General features: G+C 32.8%; 1 protein-coding gene across 1 annotated transcript in view; it reads right to left on the bottom strand.

Annotated features, from left to right (window-relative positions):
- Window positions 1-16,313, bottom strand: part of LOC103262259 (dystrophin-like) — a gene marked incomplete at its 5' end in the record, with an annotated part of 166,531 nt that extends 150,218 nt beyond the window's left edge. Inside the window, 3 exons of the mRNA XM_008059882.2 lie at window positions 8,498-8,677; window positions 15,991-16,098; window positions 16,212-16,313. Coding sequence (XP_008058073.2) covers window positions 8,498-8,677; window positions 15,991-16,098; window positions 16,212-16,313 — 390 coding nt within the window. The remainder of the gene's footprint in view (window positions 1-8,497; window positions 8,678-15,990; window positions 16,099-16,211) is intronic.
- Between the last annotated feature and the right edge of the window lie 3,299 nt (window positions 16,314-19,612).

Here is a 19,612-nt window from a genome sequence, read left to right as displayed (position 1 = left end):
GCAGGTCGAGGCTGCGGTGACCGGGAGCGTGCCACTGCACTCCAGTCTGGGCAACTGAGTGAGACTCCAACTCAAAAAAACCCAAAAATGTTGAATAGGGCAGAGTCAAAACTAGAAGTGAATATAGTCTGAGCTATATTCAACAACTTTGATTCTACCTAATTTTCCTCTTTTTGATTGTCTACCTTAAATGATTTTCAAATGTTCTCATGAAAATAAAATATATGTAGACATTAAATACTATTCCCTTAATTTGTCAGTAAATTGACTTATAAAAATGGAAAGCAGTTAGTTTAGAACTACTTGTCTTTAGATTTGGGAGCTGGTTCTTCTTAGTGATTATAAGTAGCGGTTTTAGATCCAGGATTCACAATTCTTAAACACCAGTCTACAATTCACATATTGTGATAGTTGGGGCTGGTTGACTACTATCTTAAAGCTTTGAGTTCTTTCCTTCATCTGTAAAGTGGAATGATCACACATTTCTCACAGGGGTGTTACAAGCAAGGCCAGTTTCATGGGTTTGTAATGTATGCATTTGCTTATAGCTTCCATGTTTGGTTTCAAGCTCTGTTATCACTGTCTGGAAATTCTTAATAGGTTTTGAACAAGAAGCCTTGCATTTTCAGTTTGCACAATGTCCACAACTTATGTAGCCAGTCCTCGTTTCAAGAATAATAATAATGTAATGACTGAACACAGTAAGTTATCTCTATTAGTACATATTAGTAGTAATCACTATCTTTTCTCAATGCTCAGGGAAATTTCAATAATTTTTCTATAGTCAACCTTGTTACTTATAAGTTTACATATGTTAATTTCCAAATTGTATATCTTCTTATTGTGAGAAAAAATAGGAGAGCATTTATTTGCCCAGTCTCCTGACAATTTTAGCGTGTACATCTTCTTGCAGCAAGATTGTAGTACACCTGAAATAAAACAAATTCTCAAGGAATGAAGTCCTTTCTTCTCATCTTCTATTTGTTTAAAAATGTACATTTTTACAATAAATATATGTACATCTAAGCACATTTAAATAATATAAAAGGACATACAATGGAAGGAAAAATTCTCTTTCACCACTGCCTCCAGTTTAACTATGTCACGCGTAAGTTAACAACTAGGATATGTTCTAAGAAATGCATCCTTAGGCAATTCTGTCATTGTGCAAGCATCATAGAGTGTACTTACACAAACCTAGATGATATTGCCTACTACACACCTAGGCTATATGGCATAGCCTACGGCTCCTAGGTTACAAACCAGTACAGTATGTTATTGTACTGACTACTGTAGGCACAATGGTAAGTATTTGTGTATCCAAACATTGAAAGGGTATAGTAAAAATGCAGAAGTGTAATCTTATGGGACCACCATCATATATGCAGCCAGCCATTGACTGAAATATTATTATGTGGTGCATGGCTGTAGCTGCATTTAACACCTATTCTTAGATTTTAAATTCTCTTTTTGATGCTGCTATTTTTCTTTCTTTTTTTTTTTTTTTTTTTTGGCCAAGATTCTTAATTTCAACATTTAATTTTTATTTAATTATTTACATATTATTGTTTTTACAAGTTTTTGTGATGTTGGGTTAAGAGATTTCTATTTCTTGCCTTTTGAAATATTCTACTAGTTGAACATTTAAATAACCCATCTAAAGAGATTCCAATGATAAAGAATGTTACCTAATTTATGTTATAATTTTTATTATTATTAAAATACTAATACTTGTAATAATAACTGTCAATTATGGAGCTCTTTGCTTGTTCCAAGCATTAAGTGTTTTGAATTTATTATCTTATTAAAATACTTACAATACTACCTACTATATAGTAAAAGCTTAAAAAGTGGTAGCTGTTATTACCTTACAATGGTTTTAGAAGCAAGTACTAAGATTAGTCTCCTTTTATAAATGAGAGGCAACTTACTCAGGCAGATATAACTTTTAAGTAGCAGATCAGAGTTATAAATCCAAGTCTGATTGCTCCTTCATCCAATTCATAGTAGCTGTGCTCACTTGCTTCTACACTTGCCCAGATTTCTGAATGGTGATTTTCTTCTAAGTGGTGTAATTGTGTGTTTGTATGCAATCACATACATACATAGTCAGAAGACTGAAAATCTTCACAGTGGTCTATGTCATGTGCTTTATATAGAAAGATTAATTTAATATTAAATGCTTTGGGCTCTTAATAAGTTATAAGGATATCAGTCCAAAATTAATCAAGTAAAATATACCTCATTAAAAGTTAGAAGGGTCGGGCTCAGTGGCTCAAGCCTGTAATCCCAGCACTTTGGGAGGCTGAGGCGAGAGGATTGCCTGAGCTCAGGGGTTCAAGACCAGCCTGGGCAACTTGTCGAGACCTCATCTCTACAATAAATCAAAAAAATTAGCTGGGCATGATGGTGCACGCCTATAGTTCCAGCTACTTGGGAGGCTAAGATGGAAGGATCACCTGAGTCCAGCAGGTTGAGGCTGCAGTGACTGTGAGTGTGAAACTGCATTTCAGCCTGGGCGACAGAGTTAGATTCCAATTCAGAAAAAGAAAAAAAGGTATAAGCATTTATATAGGTATATATAATCAGATTGAAAACTGTGGATTAAATTTATTCATTATGCTATTTTTATACACATAACCCCGTAGAGTGACCATTGACTTTCAGTGAGTATGGCAGAATTGTACTTCTACCGGTTAAAACATACAGCACAATCATAGCAACAGCTTTAGCTGATAATTACTAGCCAGGTTTCAAACTAACTCCACTAGCATGGTAACACAAGGCACAGAAACGTGGTAAAGATTTATATCTCAAAGCAATAAAATACTTATATGCTGAACTTTGGGAGAATACTAGGATAAAAAAGATCAGCTGGTCACAAAGGAAACTGGGTCATTAATCACAAGATTTTAAAATGCTTTATCTTATGCAAGAGTGCAGAGGACTTCCCATAGCTAGCAATGAGTGCTCAAGTTCATGAAAGTAACTTGGTAACTACATTTTAATATTCACTACTGTCCTGTTTTGATCCTGTAATAAGGTAATAAAACTTCTTGAATAGGTAATGACATTGGAAATATGTGTATAATTAGAGTAAAATACTCAGAAGACATCATAAAAGACATTATTCTTTTATTTGGAATAAAATATATGATAATTTAGAAGCTTTATTCGATAAATCTGTCTCTTCAATTTTATGGATTTTAGTCCTCATTTCAAATTATTGTTAGTATAATTTTGTGTCAAAAAGAATTTCAGCAACTATGTAAATTAACTGCACCAGCAAAAAATTCAACGCAATGAGGTTTATTTTTTATCCACCTGATCTTCCTCTGCACACCATTTGACACTGAAGAAATGAAACACATTTTATAATCAGGGATGAAAATTATACATTTAGAAAAATATTTGTATTTTTCTTTATGTATTATTTAATGTATAAGTAAATAACAAATGTAATATATATGCTGAATATTTTTTCTTATGGTATTTAATTAAACTAAATTAATTAATTAATTTATTTTTAGAAAGCAGGATTTGTTAAGAGGACAGAAAAGCTCCCACAGCAGGAGGGTACCCGAGGAGGTTGCTGCTTATGGTATTTTAATTACATACTCATAACAAATGAAATGTAATAATTTCCTAAGTCAGTTTCCTTTTAATAGAAAGATAATTAATCATCATTTTTCAGATGCACCTCCCATTGATACTCCCTCCCTCCACTAACTATTTTAGAGTTTTATATAAAATTCCAAGCAATGAGAAACATATCATAGTCATTTAGAACTGAAAGGATACTATAAAGATCTGCCTAGCCCTCTTTTTATTATATATATATATATATATATATATATATATATATATATATATAAAGAATGAGAAATTCCAAGATTTAACTCAGCCTCAATCTACTACATTTTTTAGTGCCTACAACATTTTATGTTGTAGGTAATAAATTTAGAACATAAATCCTATTGCGCTTATAAATAAGGTCCCTTCTCAAATACCTATTTAAGTTGGAGGTAACAAAAGGATACAGTTAATTTTCAAAGTTACTTGAGCCATAACTTCAATTTTTTTAAATAAAATATTTAACCTGAGAAATTTAACAAAAGATAGGTACTCTAAAATTTAACTCATTAACTTAAATAAGATGGAAACCTAAGATAAGTAAGGAAATTCTTTTTGAATTCTGATTTTTATAAAACCATTTTTAAAAAGTCAGCAGTAGGCTTATTAGGCTTGGAGAGCATTCAGAAACCAATGAAAAGGGTTGTCAACTAAAAGGCCTTAAGAGCATTTTAATTAAAATTAAAATCACTGACAAAAAAGGACAAGAGTCAAACCATTTGTAACTACATCTCTCATGTATCAATAGTTTCACAAAATCGTGCTCTGAGAGTGAGTACAGCCAGAATGTGGACATAAAACTTTTTATGATGAATAAAATATAAGGTGTTTAAAGATTGAGATTGGAATCATAAAAAAAAGGCAAATGAAGAAATTTCATCTTAATACATTTGCATTTTTCTATTTGAATTTTTGAAACAATAAAAAATAATTTATAAAACACTGGCTTATCATTTCCAGCTATGTTTTACATTACTTTTATATCTGGCAAGAATTTTAAATCTCTTAACTCTATAAATGATATAGAAAATATATGTACTTATGTAATGATCATTTTGTCTTTTGGGGCATCCTTGAATGCAGGTACATACATACACAGCATGAACATGAACTGCCCTGTTCAAGGAGAGGGGAATTCTGAGTGTATTTATTTTATCATTAAGGTATTTCTTCTAATAGTTAAAAAAAATTGCAAAAACAATTGTTAGCAATGTAGCAAAATATTCACAAAATGGAAATGTGATCTTTGAATTTTTATGAGTCATGGAATTATTCTTATACCTGAGAAAAAAGAGAATTTTCTCTTTTTAAAAAATCACTAAACTACAAACTTTTCACCCTTACCTGAGTAGATATATTCTTACACCTAAGCATCTAATGGCCAACATTTAATATAAATTATCACAACAAATTTTTTAAAAGCATATGAATAAAACATCCTTTGAACAGTGTATATGACTTCTGTTATGTAGTGAAAGTGATCTTTCAAATAACTTAAATTATACTTAATTTCAAAATATTGACTATAATGATTCTCTATTAAATTTCATAATTATAATCAAGATAAAAATATGTCCTCAGCCGGGTTCGGTGGCTCAGCCTGTAATCCCGCGCCTTTGGTAGACTGAGGTGAGTGGATTGCCTGAGCCCACGGATTTGAGATCCGCCTGGGCAGCGAGACCTCATCTCTACAATAAATCAAAAAATCAGCTGGGTGTGGTAGCACATGTCTGTAATTCCAGCTACTTGGAAGGATGAGGCGGAAGGATCGCCAGAGCCTAGCAGGCGAGGCTGCGGTGACCGGGAGCGGCCACTGCACTCCAGTCTGGGTGACAGAGTGAGACTCCAACTCAAAAAAAAAAAAAAAAAATTTCCTCAGGGTCATAGCATTTAGACAAAACTAAATCTCAGCAGGTATATTTATAAAAAATTAGAGAGAGAGATAGGATCATTTGAGTTTTGAAAGAAATCAATTCAAGGTATATTTCATTTGCCCTCTTTTCTCCTTGTAAGCATCCACATAGCAAGTTATTATCTTTTTAACACGGGGAAACAGTGTGTGCTTTCTATTTTCTTAGGCTGCCTTCTCATCAACTTAAATATCCTCGGCTTGTGCTCAGGTATTTTTCAAGTCAAACCTGACTTGAAATGCAAGAAGGCAGTCCTCACAGCTGTTTTTTTTTCAAGTTTTGATCTCTTGCCATGCAACTGCTTCATAAGGTCAAAACCCCTCAAAGCTTTGACCTGAATAGCAATCAAACTCGCAGTCACACAATGTTCTTTATATGAGCACAATCAGATGCTTTGTCATTGCAGTCACAATTCCTATACACTGCCTCACAATAATGGGTTTTAGCCATTATGAGAACTTTGCTTGATACCAATCATTTAAAATAATTTTAAACAGTTGAGTATATAGTGTGAGCAGTCATTTATGAAACTGATTTTTCCACCACAAACATGCTAGAATGTATGCATACAGGTGAGCTTTGTTCTTCAAAGTCACAACTTTACAGTACACATTCTAGGAATTCTTCTTATGTAATTGTGACTAAGCTTAATTTGATATTGACAAAATAAAATCAATTGCTTTCATACTTATATGATATTATTTATCTGTTCTTTTTATCTCCTTTTAATTTATCTTTCCCTGGATAACTCTATTTCTGTCTTCCCAGGAACTCAAAAATCACTAGCAAAATATTTGGATTGGCCCTATGACAGCATACTTTTGGGAATGTCAATGAGAAAGGCTCAAGTTTAGTGTTCCGGAAAACAAGTTGTATAATGCTAAGTCCATTTATTTGCTCTTGGTCTAAAATAGGAGTGTACAACTGTTTAAAAAGGAAAATAAAAAGAAATTATAGTGAACCACAAAAACCTCCAGACTCACTAAACAGTGTGACTTGCATATCAAGAGCACCTTTTTTCCCCTCAAAATGTTTTCATGTTTATGGCTTTATTTTATCCATATCACTTCCTCGTTAAAAAGTAGAAAGATACGTGCTGTAATGTATGTTTTATTACAGAGTTTTAAAAGTTGGAAAGTAAGAAGTTAAGTATATTGCTTAGGTGGTGGTCTCATAACTTTGAGGTCATTTGCTTTATCATCAACTAGAATAATAAAACCTGTAACATTTTGATAAGATGTACAAACTTCATCAAAAAAGCATCCACATTCCAAGGAAATGAGCATATTTAAATACTGCATTCCTACAGATGTCATTGCCTTTTAATTCAGTGATTTTAAAAATATAGTCTACAGATTACCCCAAAGGCTTAGTGGTGATACAGATTCCTTGGTCCTTATTCTGGCCTACTAAGTGAGATTTCCTGAGTATAGGTTCCAGAAAATCTCACTCATTCATCAGCTCCCCAGGTTATTATGCGGACTCAAGTTTGAGAACTGCTGTATATAATGCAAGTCAACCAGATCATGACCTATTGTTAATAGTTACACCTCTATAGATCTATTCCTTAAAGATGATGCACTTCAAAACGACTTTCTTTATCAAATAATGCCAATCCTTCTCAGTATGGTAACTTACCATTTTATGACAGCAATAACCTATGAAACCAATGGGTACCAAGTGGAATAATATTGTTGGGGCAAAAATATCAAATTTACTAATGTCTCACAGGCAGATTACATATAACAAGAGGAATCATGTTCTAGTAAAATCACTGTAGACCAATTAACTGCTAAAATACACTTAAGGAAAACAAATGGAGCTTTCATTATCATCTAATGATCGTATGGGAAATGATTGTAATTTATGCTCATATTCCTTCAGATTTTAAGGAATTTTAAATGTGAATTGGGATTTAAAAATTAAAATTTATTAAAAAGAAAATTTATCAAGTTTATTGATAATTGAAATTCATATATGTTGGCTGATAAAATTGTTTTATAAAACATTTCCTAAGTACTACTTATCAGATGTCAAGTCTCAAGAAAACAAATTCCCTGCACTTGTCTCTCAACAGAGAAAACATTTTTCTATAATCTACTGAATGTTTTAATTAAATTGCTTTAAATTGCTGTAATCACGTGTATGCATAGTATGTTGAGCTATGAATTGTGAGCAATTAGCAAAAGTTAGCCCTTATAATGCAAAACTAGTGGCAGAATATGTTAAATACTATTATACATAATGTTTACATCTTGAATGGCTACCCATTCTTCCACCATCCAACATATCAAACAACAGAAGTTTTTACTTTTAAAAAACCTTGCATTCTGTAAATTACTAAAGTTTTAAAATTTCTAAAAATAAAATCACATTACTACATTACAAATGCAACTGAAATTTTTAAAGTCTACAGTCCCAATGCATAAGTATAAATAAGTCACATTCATTATTTTATGGCAGAAAAAATCAGATCATCATTTGCATTAATAAAAAAAGACTTCAGAGAAATCAAAGAATGTGGGCTCTATTCTTGCTCCTAATCGTCTTGGACAATTTAATTTTCTTCCCCAAATTTTATTTTTCTCAAGAGTAAAAAGTGGTTGACTAATTGCCTTCATGATTCTAGAAATCTGTTTTGGGGTTAGACTGTGATGCTACAGTTCCCCCAGCATTTTGTCTACCTTTTCTAAGTCACTCAGATTTCCAACATTATTAGACTGGAAGGGATTATAGTCTAGGGCAGTAACTAGTTCAGTCAAAAAGCACTCATTCTTCCACTCTCCCCCATTCTCCGATAACAAGACAGACAAGAGGGTCATGTTTATACTCAACCGAATATTGGGCAAAAACCAGTCCAGTGATTTCTTTTGTAGGATTATAACATTGTTCTCTTAGTACGAAATTCAAAAATCTCCAGAATAATCTATAGTATGGTAATTGGTTTCACTAACCTGTGCTGAAGATTTTCCAAGTTTTTGGACTAAATTTTCCCAACGCTGGGCGAAGTTTTCAAGCCATGCTTCCATCTTTTGAGTCACTGACTTATTTTTCAGTGTTGAAAGAAGATCGTGATTGAGTGAATAGAGTTTGTCCATAGTTTGTTTTTTCTTTTCTAGATCTGCTTTTAAGACCTGTTAAAACAAACAAACCAAAAAAGATCACAGAATAAGTCTAGTTAACATTTTATAAAACACTATAGTTCAATCTGCTTTTGCATGTATTTGCTTGTTTGTATAGATAAGATTGCAATCATGCTTGCAAATGCCCATAAAAATATAGGCAGAAAATTATAATGTAAATAATCTCGCCAAGAAGCTTGAAGAAAAAAGAAAATCATATGTGGAATAAAAACCTCATAGAGGCACTTAAAATATTTGAAAGACAGCCAAATGAAAAGGTAGTGTTGCTTTAGAGGACAAAACAGATCAGCATGTGGAAGTCACTTTTTAACATTGGGAGACGGAATGCATGGCTCTTGAATGATAGTGAAGTTTCCTTTCTTTTTTTTTTTTTTTTTTTTTTTTGAGTTAGAGTCTCACTCTGTCGCCCAGACGAATGCAGTGGCCGCTCCCGGCCACCGCAGCCTCGACCTGCTGGGCTCCGGCGATCCTTCCGCCTCAGCCTTCCAAGTAGCTGGAACTACAGGCACGCTACCACGCCAGGCTCATTTTGATTTTTTTTTTTATTGTAGAGATGGAGGGCTCGCCAAGTTCCCCAGGCGGGTCTCGAACCCGCAGGCTCAGGCAATCCACTCACCTCAGCCTCCCAAAGGCGCGGGATTACAGGCTGAGCCACCGAACCCGGCTCCTTTAATTCTTGATAGAATTCAAATGAAAATTGATAATCAAGTGCCAGGAGGACTAGATAAAAGCTAGTGAGTTGAGAAGATGAGAATGTCTAAGGAAACTTGCCATTCTGAAATGCTGTGATTATCTGAATAAAATTGCAAAATTACTTATTTATACAATATTAATATTCTATCCATTATTTGGAGGTAAAATCCTTGTGTGGTTTATTGACCTTAACATTTTTGCAGCATCTATTATTCAATTAACATTTGGATGGTTGAGGTATTATTTTCTAAAGCTAATTTTGGAGTCCACTAAGTGAAAGAACTAAATCATCAAATATGATGAAATTCCTTCAGAATCTCCTTGCATATTTTCTAAATACTTATGTGTTTTTGAAGTAATTCTGATACCATTTATATCTCCAAATATCCTGCAATCTTTGAAAGGTTACACACATCCTTTGATGGATTTGGGATGCATAAACAAAGTGGATTATGTGAAATCTGCAGATAGTACAGTTTATTATTTTCTTATTCATTAAGGTAGCGCTGTACATAGGGAAATACAATTCTCCAGTTACCAAACACTAGTCCGTACTTTAACTCATAAACACAGAAGAATAAAAATAAAGGAAGGAGAAAATCATTTTCCAGTCCCTTTAAGACTCCATCATTTTGGAAGTAACAAATACAATGAATGTAAACCAAACTGTGGTTACCTGATTTTCCAAAACAAGGCAAGTTTATTTAAGAAAAACTAACATTCCATATGGCAAAAAAAAAAAATTGTCACAAAACAGATGCACCACTTGCCCATGAGACAAAGTGTCATTGACACAGAGCAGTCAGTATACCTCCCTGCAAAGGACAGTTTATGTAGCTCATTTTGGTATGCCACCTGCATTGATATCTCTGAACTGCAGAATGCTCTGGTGTCTCCTTCAATTAGTTTGTCCTTTACTAAGAATCTGCTTTATCTGATGTATTTTATATTGCAGCCTTCATTCCATTTTTAAAGGGAAAAAAGGCAAGTTTTAATGTTCACTTCTAATTTTTTCTCAATAATTACTTCACTATTTCTCTCAGTTTGAAAGAATGCAATAGACCAAAATGTGAATCAAGATATTATAGGTTGAACTCATATCAAAATAACACTCTCAGTGTGGGAGTTTGGCAATAGATAGGTTTCATATATCCATGGTTTTTTTTAAATTCACATGCTAGCTTTCCATGCAATTTAAGTGCATATTTGCATTAGTATTAGCTGAGAGTCTAGTGTGATTTCAAACTATATTCCTCCAGTTACTTTATGGAGTCTCATTTTACTTTTTCCTTATTAACTTTTGTCATGTATTTATTTTGCTGTAGGTTTCTACAGTTCTTTATGAAAAGACGCATGATATAAATAAAGACATGCACCTAAAAGTAAAATCATGTAAGTACAATCTTCTTTGGCTTACTTTCTCAGAATGTAAGGAACGGTTTTATGTGGCCAGATATGTAAGGCTATAGGGTATACTCATTATTTAAGCTAAATATATAATGACTTAGAAACATTTCAGAACAGGATTGTGAGTTTTGTTCAAAGGAGAGGACTGCCATGCAAATCTATGGGTAAACTCGTATTTCCAAAACAAATGAAAATATGCCTTCTATGTCAATATTAAACCAGGTAAAGAAGCATTCAATTAGCATTACAAAAATGAAAGTGAAAGTCACCATTAAAAAATACAGTTAGGAACAGTATACATAAGGTAAAATAGTATTATAATGAAATTGTGTAGTTATGTAATGAACATATTTTTACATAACTTTACATGACCAAAACACTGAATGAACTCAAACTTCTACCCAGTAAATTCCAGACATGAGTTATTTGTTTTTTAATGGTGCTGGCAGATAAATTGTTCAATCTCAATCCCTGTCTCTCTCTCAAACCTTAGTTCCCAGAGAACTCTCCCAGAATAATTAGCAGAGGAAGGATAGGAAAGGAAAATCATGGCATTGCTAGATCATTGGCCATAGCAATGAATTTAATCTTGCTGTCTATCCTTGGATGTCAATTCTTTCAAGTTTAATACTTACACATGCATATTAAATAACTATGCTTTAATTGTTACTAATTATTGTATAAAATATGTATTTTTGTATATCAAAAATTTATCAAAAAATCTGAGTGACAGAGAACTACAAAGCTGCAAAAACTTCACACACCAATAGGAAACTAGAAAAATTGGATAAGGCAAAGGTCACCTGGAATATTCAAAAAAGAATTACATTTTATTTTCATAGAAACAAGGCACCTGAACCTACCTCCAAGGTTAGCAAGAAAGCATTGTCAATAAATTAGATTGGGTCAATAGTATATTTGGGGAAGAGACAGATATACTGTTCCAGAAGACAGTAAACAAATTCTATCTGGCCAGGGTTTGAAGATGATTTGAATTTTTTAAAAAGTATACTTACAATAGACCCAGAAAACCTTCACGCTATTCTCATCATGTGTATGCATCACAGAATAATACCAAGACAGTTAATCTTATACTGGCAAATTGGATTTTGTGCCTATATCATCTATAGTTACTTATCTATATGTAAGAAGTACTACAATTAATTCTGGTCATTTATCCATTTCAGAAGTTCTCAATTTGAGAAAAAAAAAAAAAAACAGAATAATATGAAAGACTTGTTAAAAAGTAGATTACTGGCCTCCACCTCCAAAGTTTCTGAGTCAGAAGGTCCGAAGAGGGCCTAAGAATTAGCATTTTAGACTAGTTTCAAGTGATGCTGCTGCTGGTGGTCTGATGAATATACTTTGAGAACCACTAAATGTATTTAGATGAATTATTTGAGGACCATCAGAGGAGTTGAGATCCAGGCAGCAAGTCATGGTAAAACAAAGAATGTCAGCAGGAAGTTACTGAGCTCCCATAAGTACTTCTACCATGTCATTTGAGCCCACCACTGCTAGAGAATATCTTCAATTCCACAGTACTCCCATAGCCCTTACACACCATACTCTCTTGAATCACCATTCTTCCCCAGAGTTGGTTGCCATGAAAAACATTGACAATCCTCAAATTCACAGTATACTTCCCTAGAACAAACTTCTTCTCTAGTCTTGGGTCTTCCCACGATGACTTACATGATTCTACAGTCATAAAATTTATCTCATAAGAACTACTGTTACTTCTATCCTTTAAGCTTTTTCCTTTATGCCAAATAGAAAATCAGTTTTGATTATTTTTTTTAAATAGACTAAGTGATATGGATATGAATCCCACAGAACTAAAGGAAATGAACTACCCTAGTCCCTACCTCTTACTCCAATGTAAAGTAAGAAACAAACCCATAGGTTATCAGTGATAATATTTCAAAACAAATTACACTGATTGTGAATAAAAGAGAGTTTTAGCACAGTGTATCTATAGCTAGGTATGAAGTAGGAACTGGTGACAGATGGTACCTGTTTTGGGTCTCAGATTGTGACATATTTTAATGAACATTAAATTCTTATTCACTGCCTGAGTCAGCAGGGGAATTTTACCTCAAATTCTAGACCAGCTGTCAGGTTTTGTTAATTGGCTTAAACTATCAAATGATAAGACTTATACAAAACATATTTTCTCTTTGTTCACAAGTGAGGTGACATACTGCAAATTTTAATCATACGGGAAAATTATTGAGACTTTGCTAAGAGAGCATTTTTATGGCCCTAAGGCTAACAAAGTCATTTACTCAAAAAATGTCAACATAGTGGCACATGATTACTAGAATGACAGTTCTCAGTTGCAGTTACTTTTTTCCAAGAGATCAAATGATATGAGGAGCTTTGAAATAAATAAATAGCTTGAAAGACTGGGACCTGAGTCTGGATGTCTTAGTGCTCATTTTAAGTTAGCCATTAATATTATATGATAACTTATAAAGGTCATATGATTTTTATGACCTCAATTTCCTCTTCTGATCCCAGGGAACTTGAGACATGTAATTGGTTTGGGGATATACTAGATGATATACAAGATCCCCTTAAACTTTAAGATATTTGGAGTTGTCAATTTGTAGCTTTCTAAGCACAACTTTCCTGATTGGTAAGTCCAATCAACGATATACAGAGTAACCTCCACTAAGTATTAGAATTTGGAATTTATTATGAAAAATAACTTTGTAATGCTCTGGCATATGGTATTTTCCGACGATGGCTGTAAAAAAACGTGTCTCAGATGTTCTGCTATAATTTGACCTTGGTGCTTCACTATGAAGAGATAAAGTCTAATTCCTTTTCCTTGAATAGAGGCAGGCTTGTAATTGTTTCAGCCAACAGAATATGGTCTCTATCAAAACTATGATTGACTGTTTGAAGCATATGGTTCTGCATTTAGCCAACAAGATAACTTGGCTCTTGATAGAGAGCATGGCTACATTTTGAAATTTAGTGGTCACCAACTTATTTACTGAAATAATCCATATTTTTCCTAAGAAGGACAATGTTTGTAAGGAACTTTCTACTTTAAGAATATGTAGCCTATGCAACTTTTCCTCTAGATATGATAAAATCTGTAGTGAATTCATCCTCTCTTCTCTGTGGATATGTGACAGAATGTACCACTCTCTAACCTTTTGAAATATTTATTCACCTCATTTTTGTGAGATCACGTTTTTCCTTCCTTCTCCTTGTATTCTTGAATCACATTTACTCAGTCTCTTTTTGTAAACTTATTTTCTTCTGATCACTCCTTGATTATAGATGCCTCCCCTTCCCGGTTTCTAGCCCTTTCATTTACTGTGTCACTCTACACAGTCCCTCAGAATCATCTTGATTGCTTCTGAATTGATAAACAATTGTGAAACCTTTTCTGAGATTCTGGTATGTATACCTAGGTGATTAACAGAATGGATTTTTCATTTGGATGTCTCAAAGACATTTTAGACTCAACCTATTCAAATCAGAAATAATTATTCTTTTTATTCCAACAACCATTATTCTCCTCTCCTATCAGGGATATTACCTTTCTAGAAACCCAGTCATCCAATTTAAAAGTCTGTGAACAATTTTAAATGTATATCTCTTACCATAAGTTTTATTCATTCTATCTTAACAATTCTCCTATCTCTCTTTTGATCTCCATACCCAATGCTACTTAGTTCAGGTTTCTTAACTCATTATTTTAATATAATATATCTAACTATCAGAGTATTAAAACTACAAATATGATTATTAAACTCTCAATGGTTCCCTATCAGCTGCAAAACAAAATTGTACATATATTCAATATTATTGCACTCACTCATGTTTTGAAACATATATAGATTACTTTTCTGAACTCTGTCTTTAGAAGTCATATCACTCAAGAGAGCATATTTTCTTTGAGCAATAATTTCTTATCAATAATAAACTAGTTGTAATAACAAATAATACAAAAGTAAGTATATTTGAAATTAAAAGATCAGTGAGGGCTAGTAAATATGAAGCAAAAAACAGTATGGCAAAATAAATATTTGGTAAAATGGTACATACATAAAATAACTGAAAAAATTACTTAAGTTTAGTTTGAAAGGAATAATTTAAATATTATACACTGTAGTGCATAATATCAATACAGATATAAATAAATTCATCGAGGTAAAATTATAAAATGTTGTTTATAATAGATTATTTTATAATAGTTAACATTAAGTTAGCATTCAATAGAATTGATCTATTAAAATTTAAGGAGGCTGGGTAGAGTGGTGGACAGATTGCTTGAGTCCAGGAGTTTAAGACTAGCCTGGGCAACATAGCAAAATCTCATCATTACAAAAAAAAAACTGGACCTTGTGATTCATGTCAGTATTCCCAGCTACTTGGGAGGTTGAGGCAGAAGGATTGCGTGAGCCCAGGAGGTCAAGGCTTCCATGAACTATGATTGTGATGAGCATGCCTCTACACTTCAGTCTGGGGAACAGAGAGAGACTGACATTAAATTAAAATTTTTAAATTCTAAATGGAAATATTTTATTTGAAAAATTAGGCTCCTAATATTAGATCTCCCCTTTACTGAAAAATAACTAAATTCACAGAGTAAGAAAAGCTTATGTTTTTTTAAAAAAAAATCTTGTAAGGTCCAACTGAAACCAAATGTTTCAGTGAAGCCTTCCCTGAAATTCTTTCTACTGCCAAAAAATTTTATTTTTCAAAACACATGAGACACTTATAGTCAATGCCATTTGGTTGGCTTTAATATGTTTTATTTTATGCCAAACTAGGGATAAACTTCTTATATGTGAAGAAAATCATTGCTTGTACCTTTCGTATGTTACTCTGAGAATAAGCTTTAGTCTATTAGTTTAGAATAATGCTGCTTAGATCTTTATGGAAGGCTCATGATATTTTTTAAGTATTACTTTTTTCACAATTTAAGTCTTATGTCCCTATGTTATATTATTTCAAGAATATAGTTTTGTTTGAAAAAACAAAATTGAAAACAGACCTACTGTTTTTCTCATTTTGATATTGTAACATTATAACATCGTTGAAAAAAATCTGTGACCTAAGCAAAAAATAATGAACATTTGTTTTAAAATTTCATAACATAGAAAAGACTAAACAATCATGATAATATACGTATATACTACTGGGTGTTTAAAAAATGTTAAAAACTAAAAACTACATACAGTCAGTTTTTGAAGAGTTGATAACATTTCATTTTGATCCTTAAAGCCAGTTATGTCAATCTTGTTCATTGCATCTTCTTTTTCTGAAAGCCACGCACTATAAAGGCACTGAAACAAATCAAAGAAAAAATTAATTTTTAAACATAAATCTTACTTAGTTGTTTTCTGATTTAAGATCTCTTCATGCATTTCATTGCTACAATTTTCCCTACATGGCTCACCTGTTCTTCAGTAAAACGTTGCCATTTGAGAAGGATGTCTTGTAAAAGAGCCCAGCGGTCTTCTGTCCACCTACAGATGTTAGCCCACCGATCTCCCAATACCTGGGGAAGAGACAACCAACCACCACATCAGCAAACAATTCATTGTTAACGAAATTCATTGAAGCTGTGGATAGTACAGAACTCTATATATACTATACACAAATGTTTTTCCTTCTTCACAATTTCATGGATAGAAGACTTATTCTTTCTGTAGATCTTACCAACCTCAGCATAAGTTTTTAATCTTATAAAGTCGAGAACATTCACCTTTTCTTTTAAAGAAATCACTTTGCAGGTTCTTTTGGCATATTAAAACAGCCATCATCAATACCCTTGTGATTTGGGGCCATGGGTAAATAAAATAATGATCACAAGCAAAGCAATACTGCAAAAATTGATCTGAAGTTGCGAGGGCTACTCAGTAACAGGTAGGTTGCATAGACAGCATGGAGGTGCTGAATAAAGGGTTGATTCAGCCTCTAGTGGGACAGAGGAGAATGGAGCATGATTTCATCATCCTACTCAAAACAACACACAGTTTAAAATTCATTAATTGTTTATTTCAGGAATTTTCCATTTAATATTTTCAGACCACAGTTGACTGTCAGTAACTGAAACCAAGAAAAGCAAAAAAAGTAGAGAGTGGAAGACTACTGTGATTAACTATCTTTTAGATACATTATCAACCCACTTAAGACAATTATTTTTAAAATGTCACTATGGGTGTCCTTTGTATCTGAATAATTATTATAGGTATTTTAATAATTCATTGATGCTAGTTTATGATTCAGCCAATATTTAGGCTTTAATTAATGATAGCTGCCAATTCATGCATTCATTGATCATTAACTTACTTAAATAAGAAATATTTATAAAACATATACATGTGCCAAGTATAAATCAAACAAAGATTATATGGCCTAAATTGTAACCCCAAATCTCATGTTAAACTCATACCTCACCTACCACTTCAGAATGTAACAATTTTAAGATGGTAGTAAGTTAAAATGAGGCTACTAGGGTTAGCTCTAACCCAATCTGATGGGTGTTCTTATAAGAAGAGATTTTTGTCAAAGAAAGACACCAGGAATGCTTGCACACAGAGGAGAGACCATGTGAGGACACAGAAAGAAGGATGTCATTCATAAGTCAAAATGAAAGTCCTCAGGAAAAAAGAAAAAAAAAGAAAAAAGAAAAAACCCAGCCAATACCTTGATCTTGAACTTCTTGCTTTCAGATGGTGAGGAAACAAGTTTCTATTGTTTGTTTTTTACAAACTTTTTTTTTAATTTTAAAAATGTGGGGTACAGTTCAGTGTTAGGTACATACGTGGTCATCATGCATGTAAAGTGTGGGTACCCTTATTGATGTTATGTGCCCACCTCCACCCCTGACAGTGTCCCACTACTGCCAATCCCTTCCTTATAGTATTGTGATAAATGTTCAGGTTCTACTTATGAGAACATGTGGTACTCAGATCTGTGTTTCTGTGATAAATCACTCAGTATTATAAACTCTAATTCTATCCAGGTTGCTGTGAAATTCATAATCTTGTTTTTCTTTATGGCTTCATAATATTCCATCATGTAAATGTACCACATTTTCTTTATAGAATCCACTTTAGATGTGCAGCACAGTTAGTTCCAAGTTTTAGTTTCTATTGTTAATGTCACTCAGTTTATGACATTTTTAATAACAGCTCTAACAAACAAATAATATAAAAGGAATTTAAAATAGACTGATTTTTTTCAGGAAATGTATAGCTAAATCAAAAAATGTTTATCAAAGAAAATAATAATACTAACCCCTTAATAATTTCTAGAGATATTAAACAAGATTATGTATTGGAAAGTGTTTCTAATTTGAAATGAGTTATATATATTTTGGTGATTATTTATATTTTGTTTTATCATTTTTTTTATATCAAATCTTTAAAGACCCACCAAGGGTCATCCATTTTATTCTATTCGCTCTGAAAAGTCACTCACTAAATCTTTACAAAGATATGTTTAGTTTTCAAGTATGTGCTTTAAAGATTTCCAACACAGGAGAGTATAGATGTCCCTTAGAAACACATGCCATTGTAGCATTGCTTGAATCTTTCTTACTCCCGGAAAACTCTCAATGAATTGAATCTAAGTTACTTCTGTTGCAATGTAGGAATATTGTTTTTTACTAATCTCAGTGTAATTAGATGAGTTAATTAGAAATTTCTTGCTCGTACACTACACACATCTGCCCACAGATAGATTTTTGCAATGACATATGCGCAAGTATAAATAGATGTACATGAAGTGTTTGAATTTATGGATGTATCTATTTATTGCTTAGAAATATTGGTCTTAATTTGAATTACAAAGAATGAAGCAAAGCAATTAGAGGTATGTCCATCGGTCATGGAATCACTCAAAAATGCTGGCTCTTATCATTACCTGAATGAGTGTAACCAAATTGTTAGGCAGGCACAAGGAATTGGATGAAATGAGACTAGGAGGAAGCTAAATATTTTTTAAAGAATCACTATATTATGATTAGAAAACACTTCTCTAGAGAAAAAAAGTGTATTAAACTCAGTGTTTTTCTAGCATATATTCAACTCAGTGTTTTCCTGAGTTTTTATTTATATATAGGAATTCTTTTAACTTTCTGAAGTAATGCATATTTTATAGAGCTTTATAAACATTATACACATAAGTGCAAAATCAATGAATTATGATGTCTCCTGAAGTGATAAGATAAATTAAATTTTATTTATGTTCTAATTTGTCTCAGCAGTAAGAGAAGCTAAAGGTCAGTTCAATTCCTCCAACATATTTTCATGAAATAAATCACAACTCTATTATCATCCATGCTTAAATCCACGATGGGGCGGACTTTTCCCTCCCATTTAATTCACATCTCATATTGTTATGTGTGCCAAGGACATTTCTCATCCGAATTCCTTTGTTTGGTTGAGTTGGCTTTTTTCAAGCAAGGTGAAAAATGGCTACCACAAGAACATGTGGATAAAGGTAACTGAAGAAAATCTGACGAGCATCCTTGGAGGTAAAACTTAAGTACAGTGATCCTTGAATTAATGGAAGCCAGTGATAGAATATAAGAGCTAAACTATACCCTTTAGAATTGGCATTAAGAGGAAAAATGTTCCTGGGTGTATGTCCACTAAGGTAGAAACAATTACGTGTCATGGACTACACAATGCAGCAGCAACTGGGTTTTATAAGAGTTTTTTATTTTATTTTATTGTAGTTTATAACTCTATAATACACTCCCCAGCTAAAAGAATTTCATGTGTAATGAGTCTTCTCAAAAATAACTTATTTCTTCATATTTTTTTCTTACTTTACAAACAATTATGC

This window comes from Carlito syrichta, unplaced genomic scaffold, assembly GCF_000164805.1.
Source record: "Carlito syrichta isolate Samal-C Ts95f unplaced genomic scaffold, Tarsius_syrichta-2.0.1 Scaffold304416, whole genome shotgun sequence".
Lineage (NCBI taxonomy): Eukaryota > Metazoa > Chordata > Mammalia > Primates > Tarsiidae > Carlito > Carlito syrichta.
This window is presented reverse-complemented; position numbering and strand designations above follow the sequence as displayed.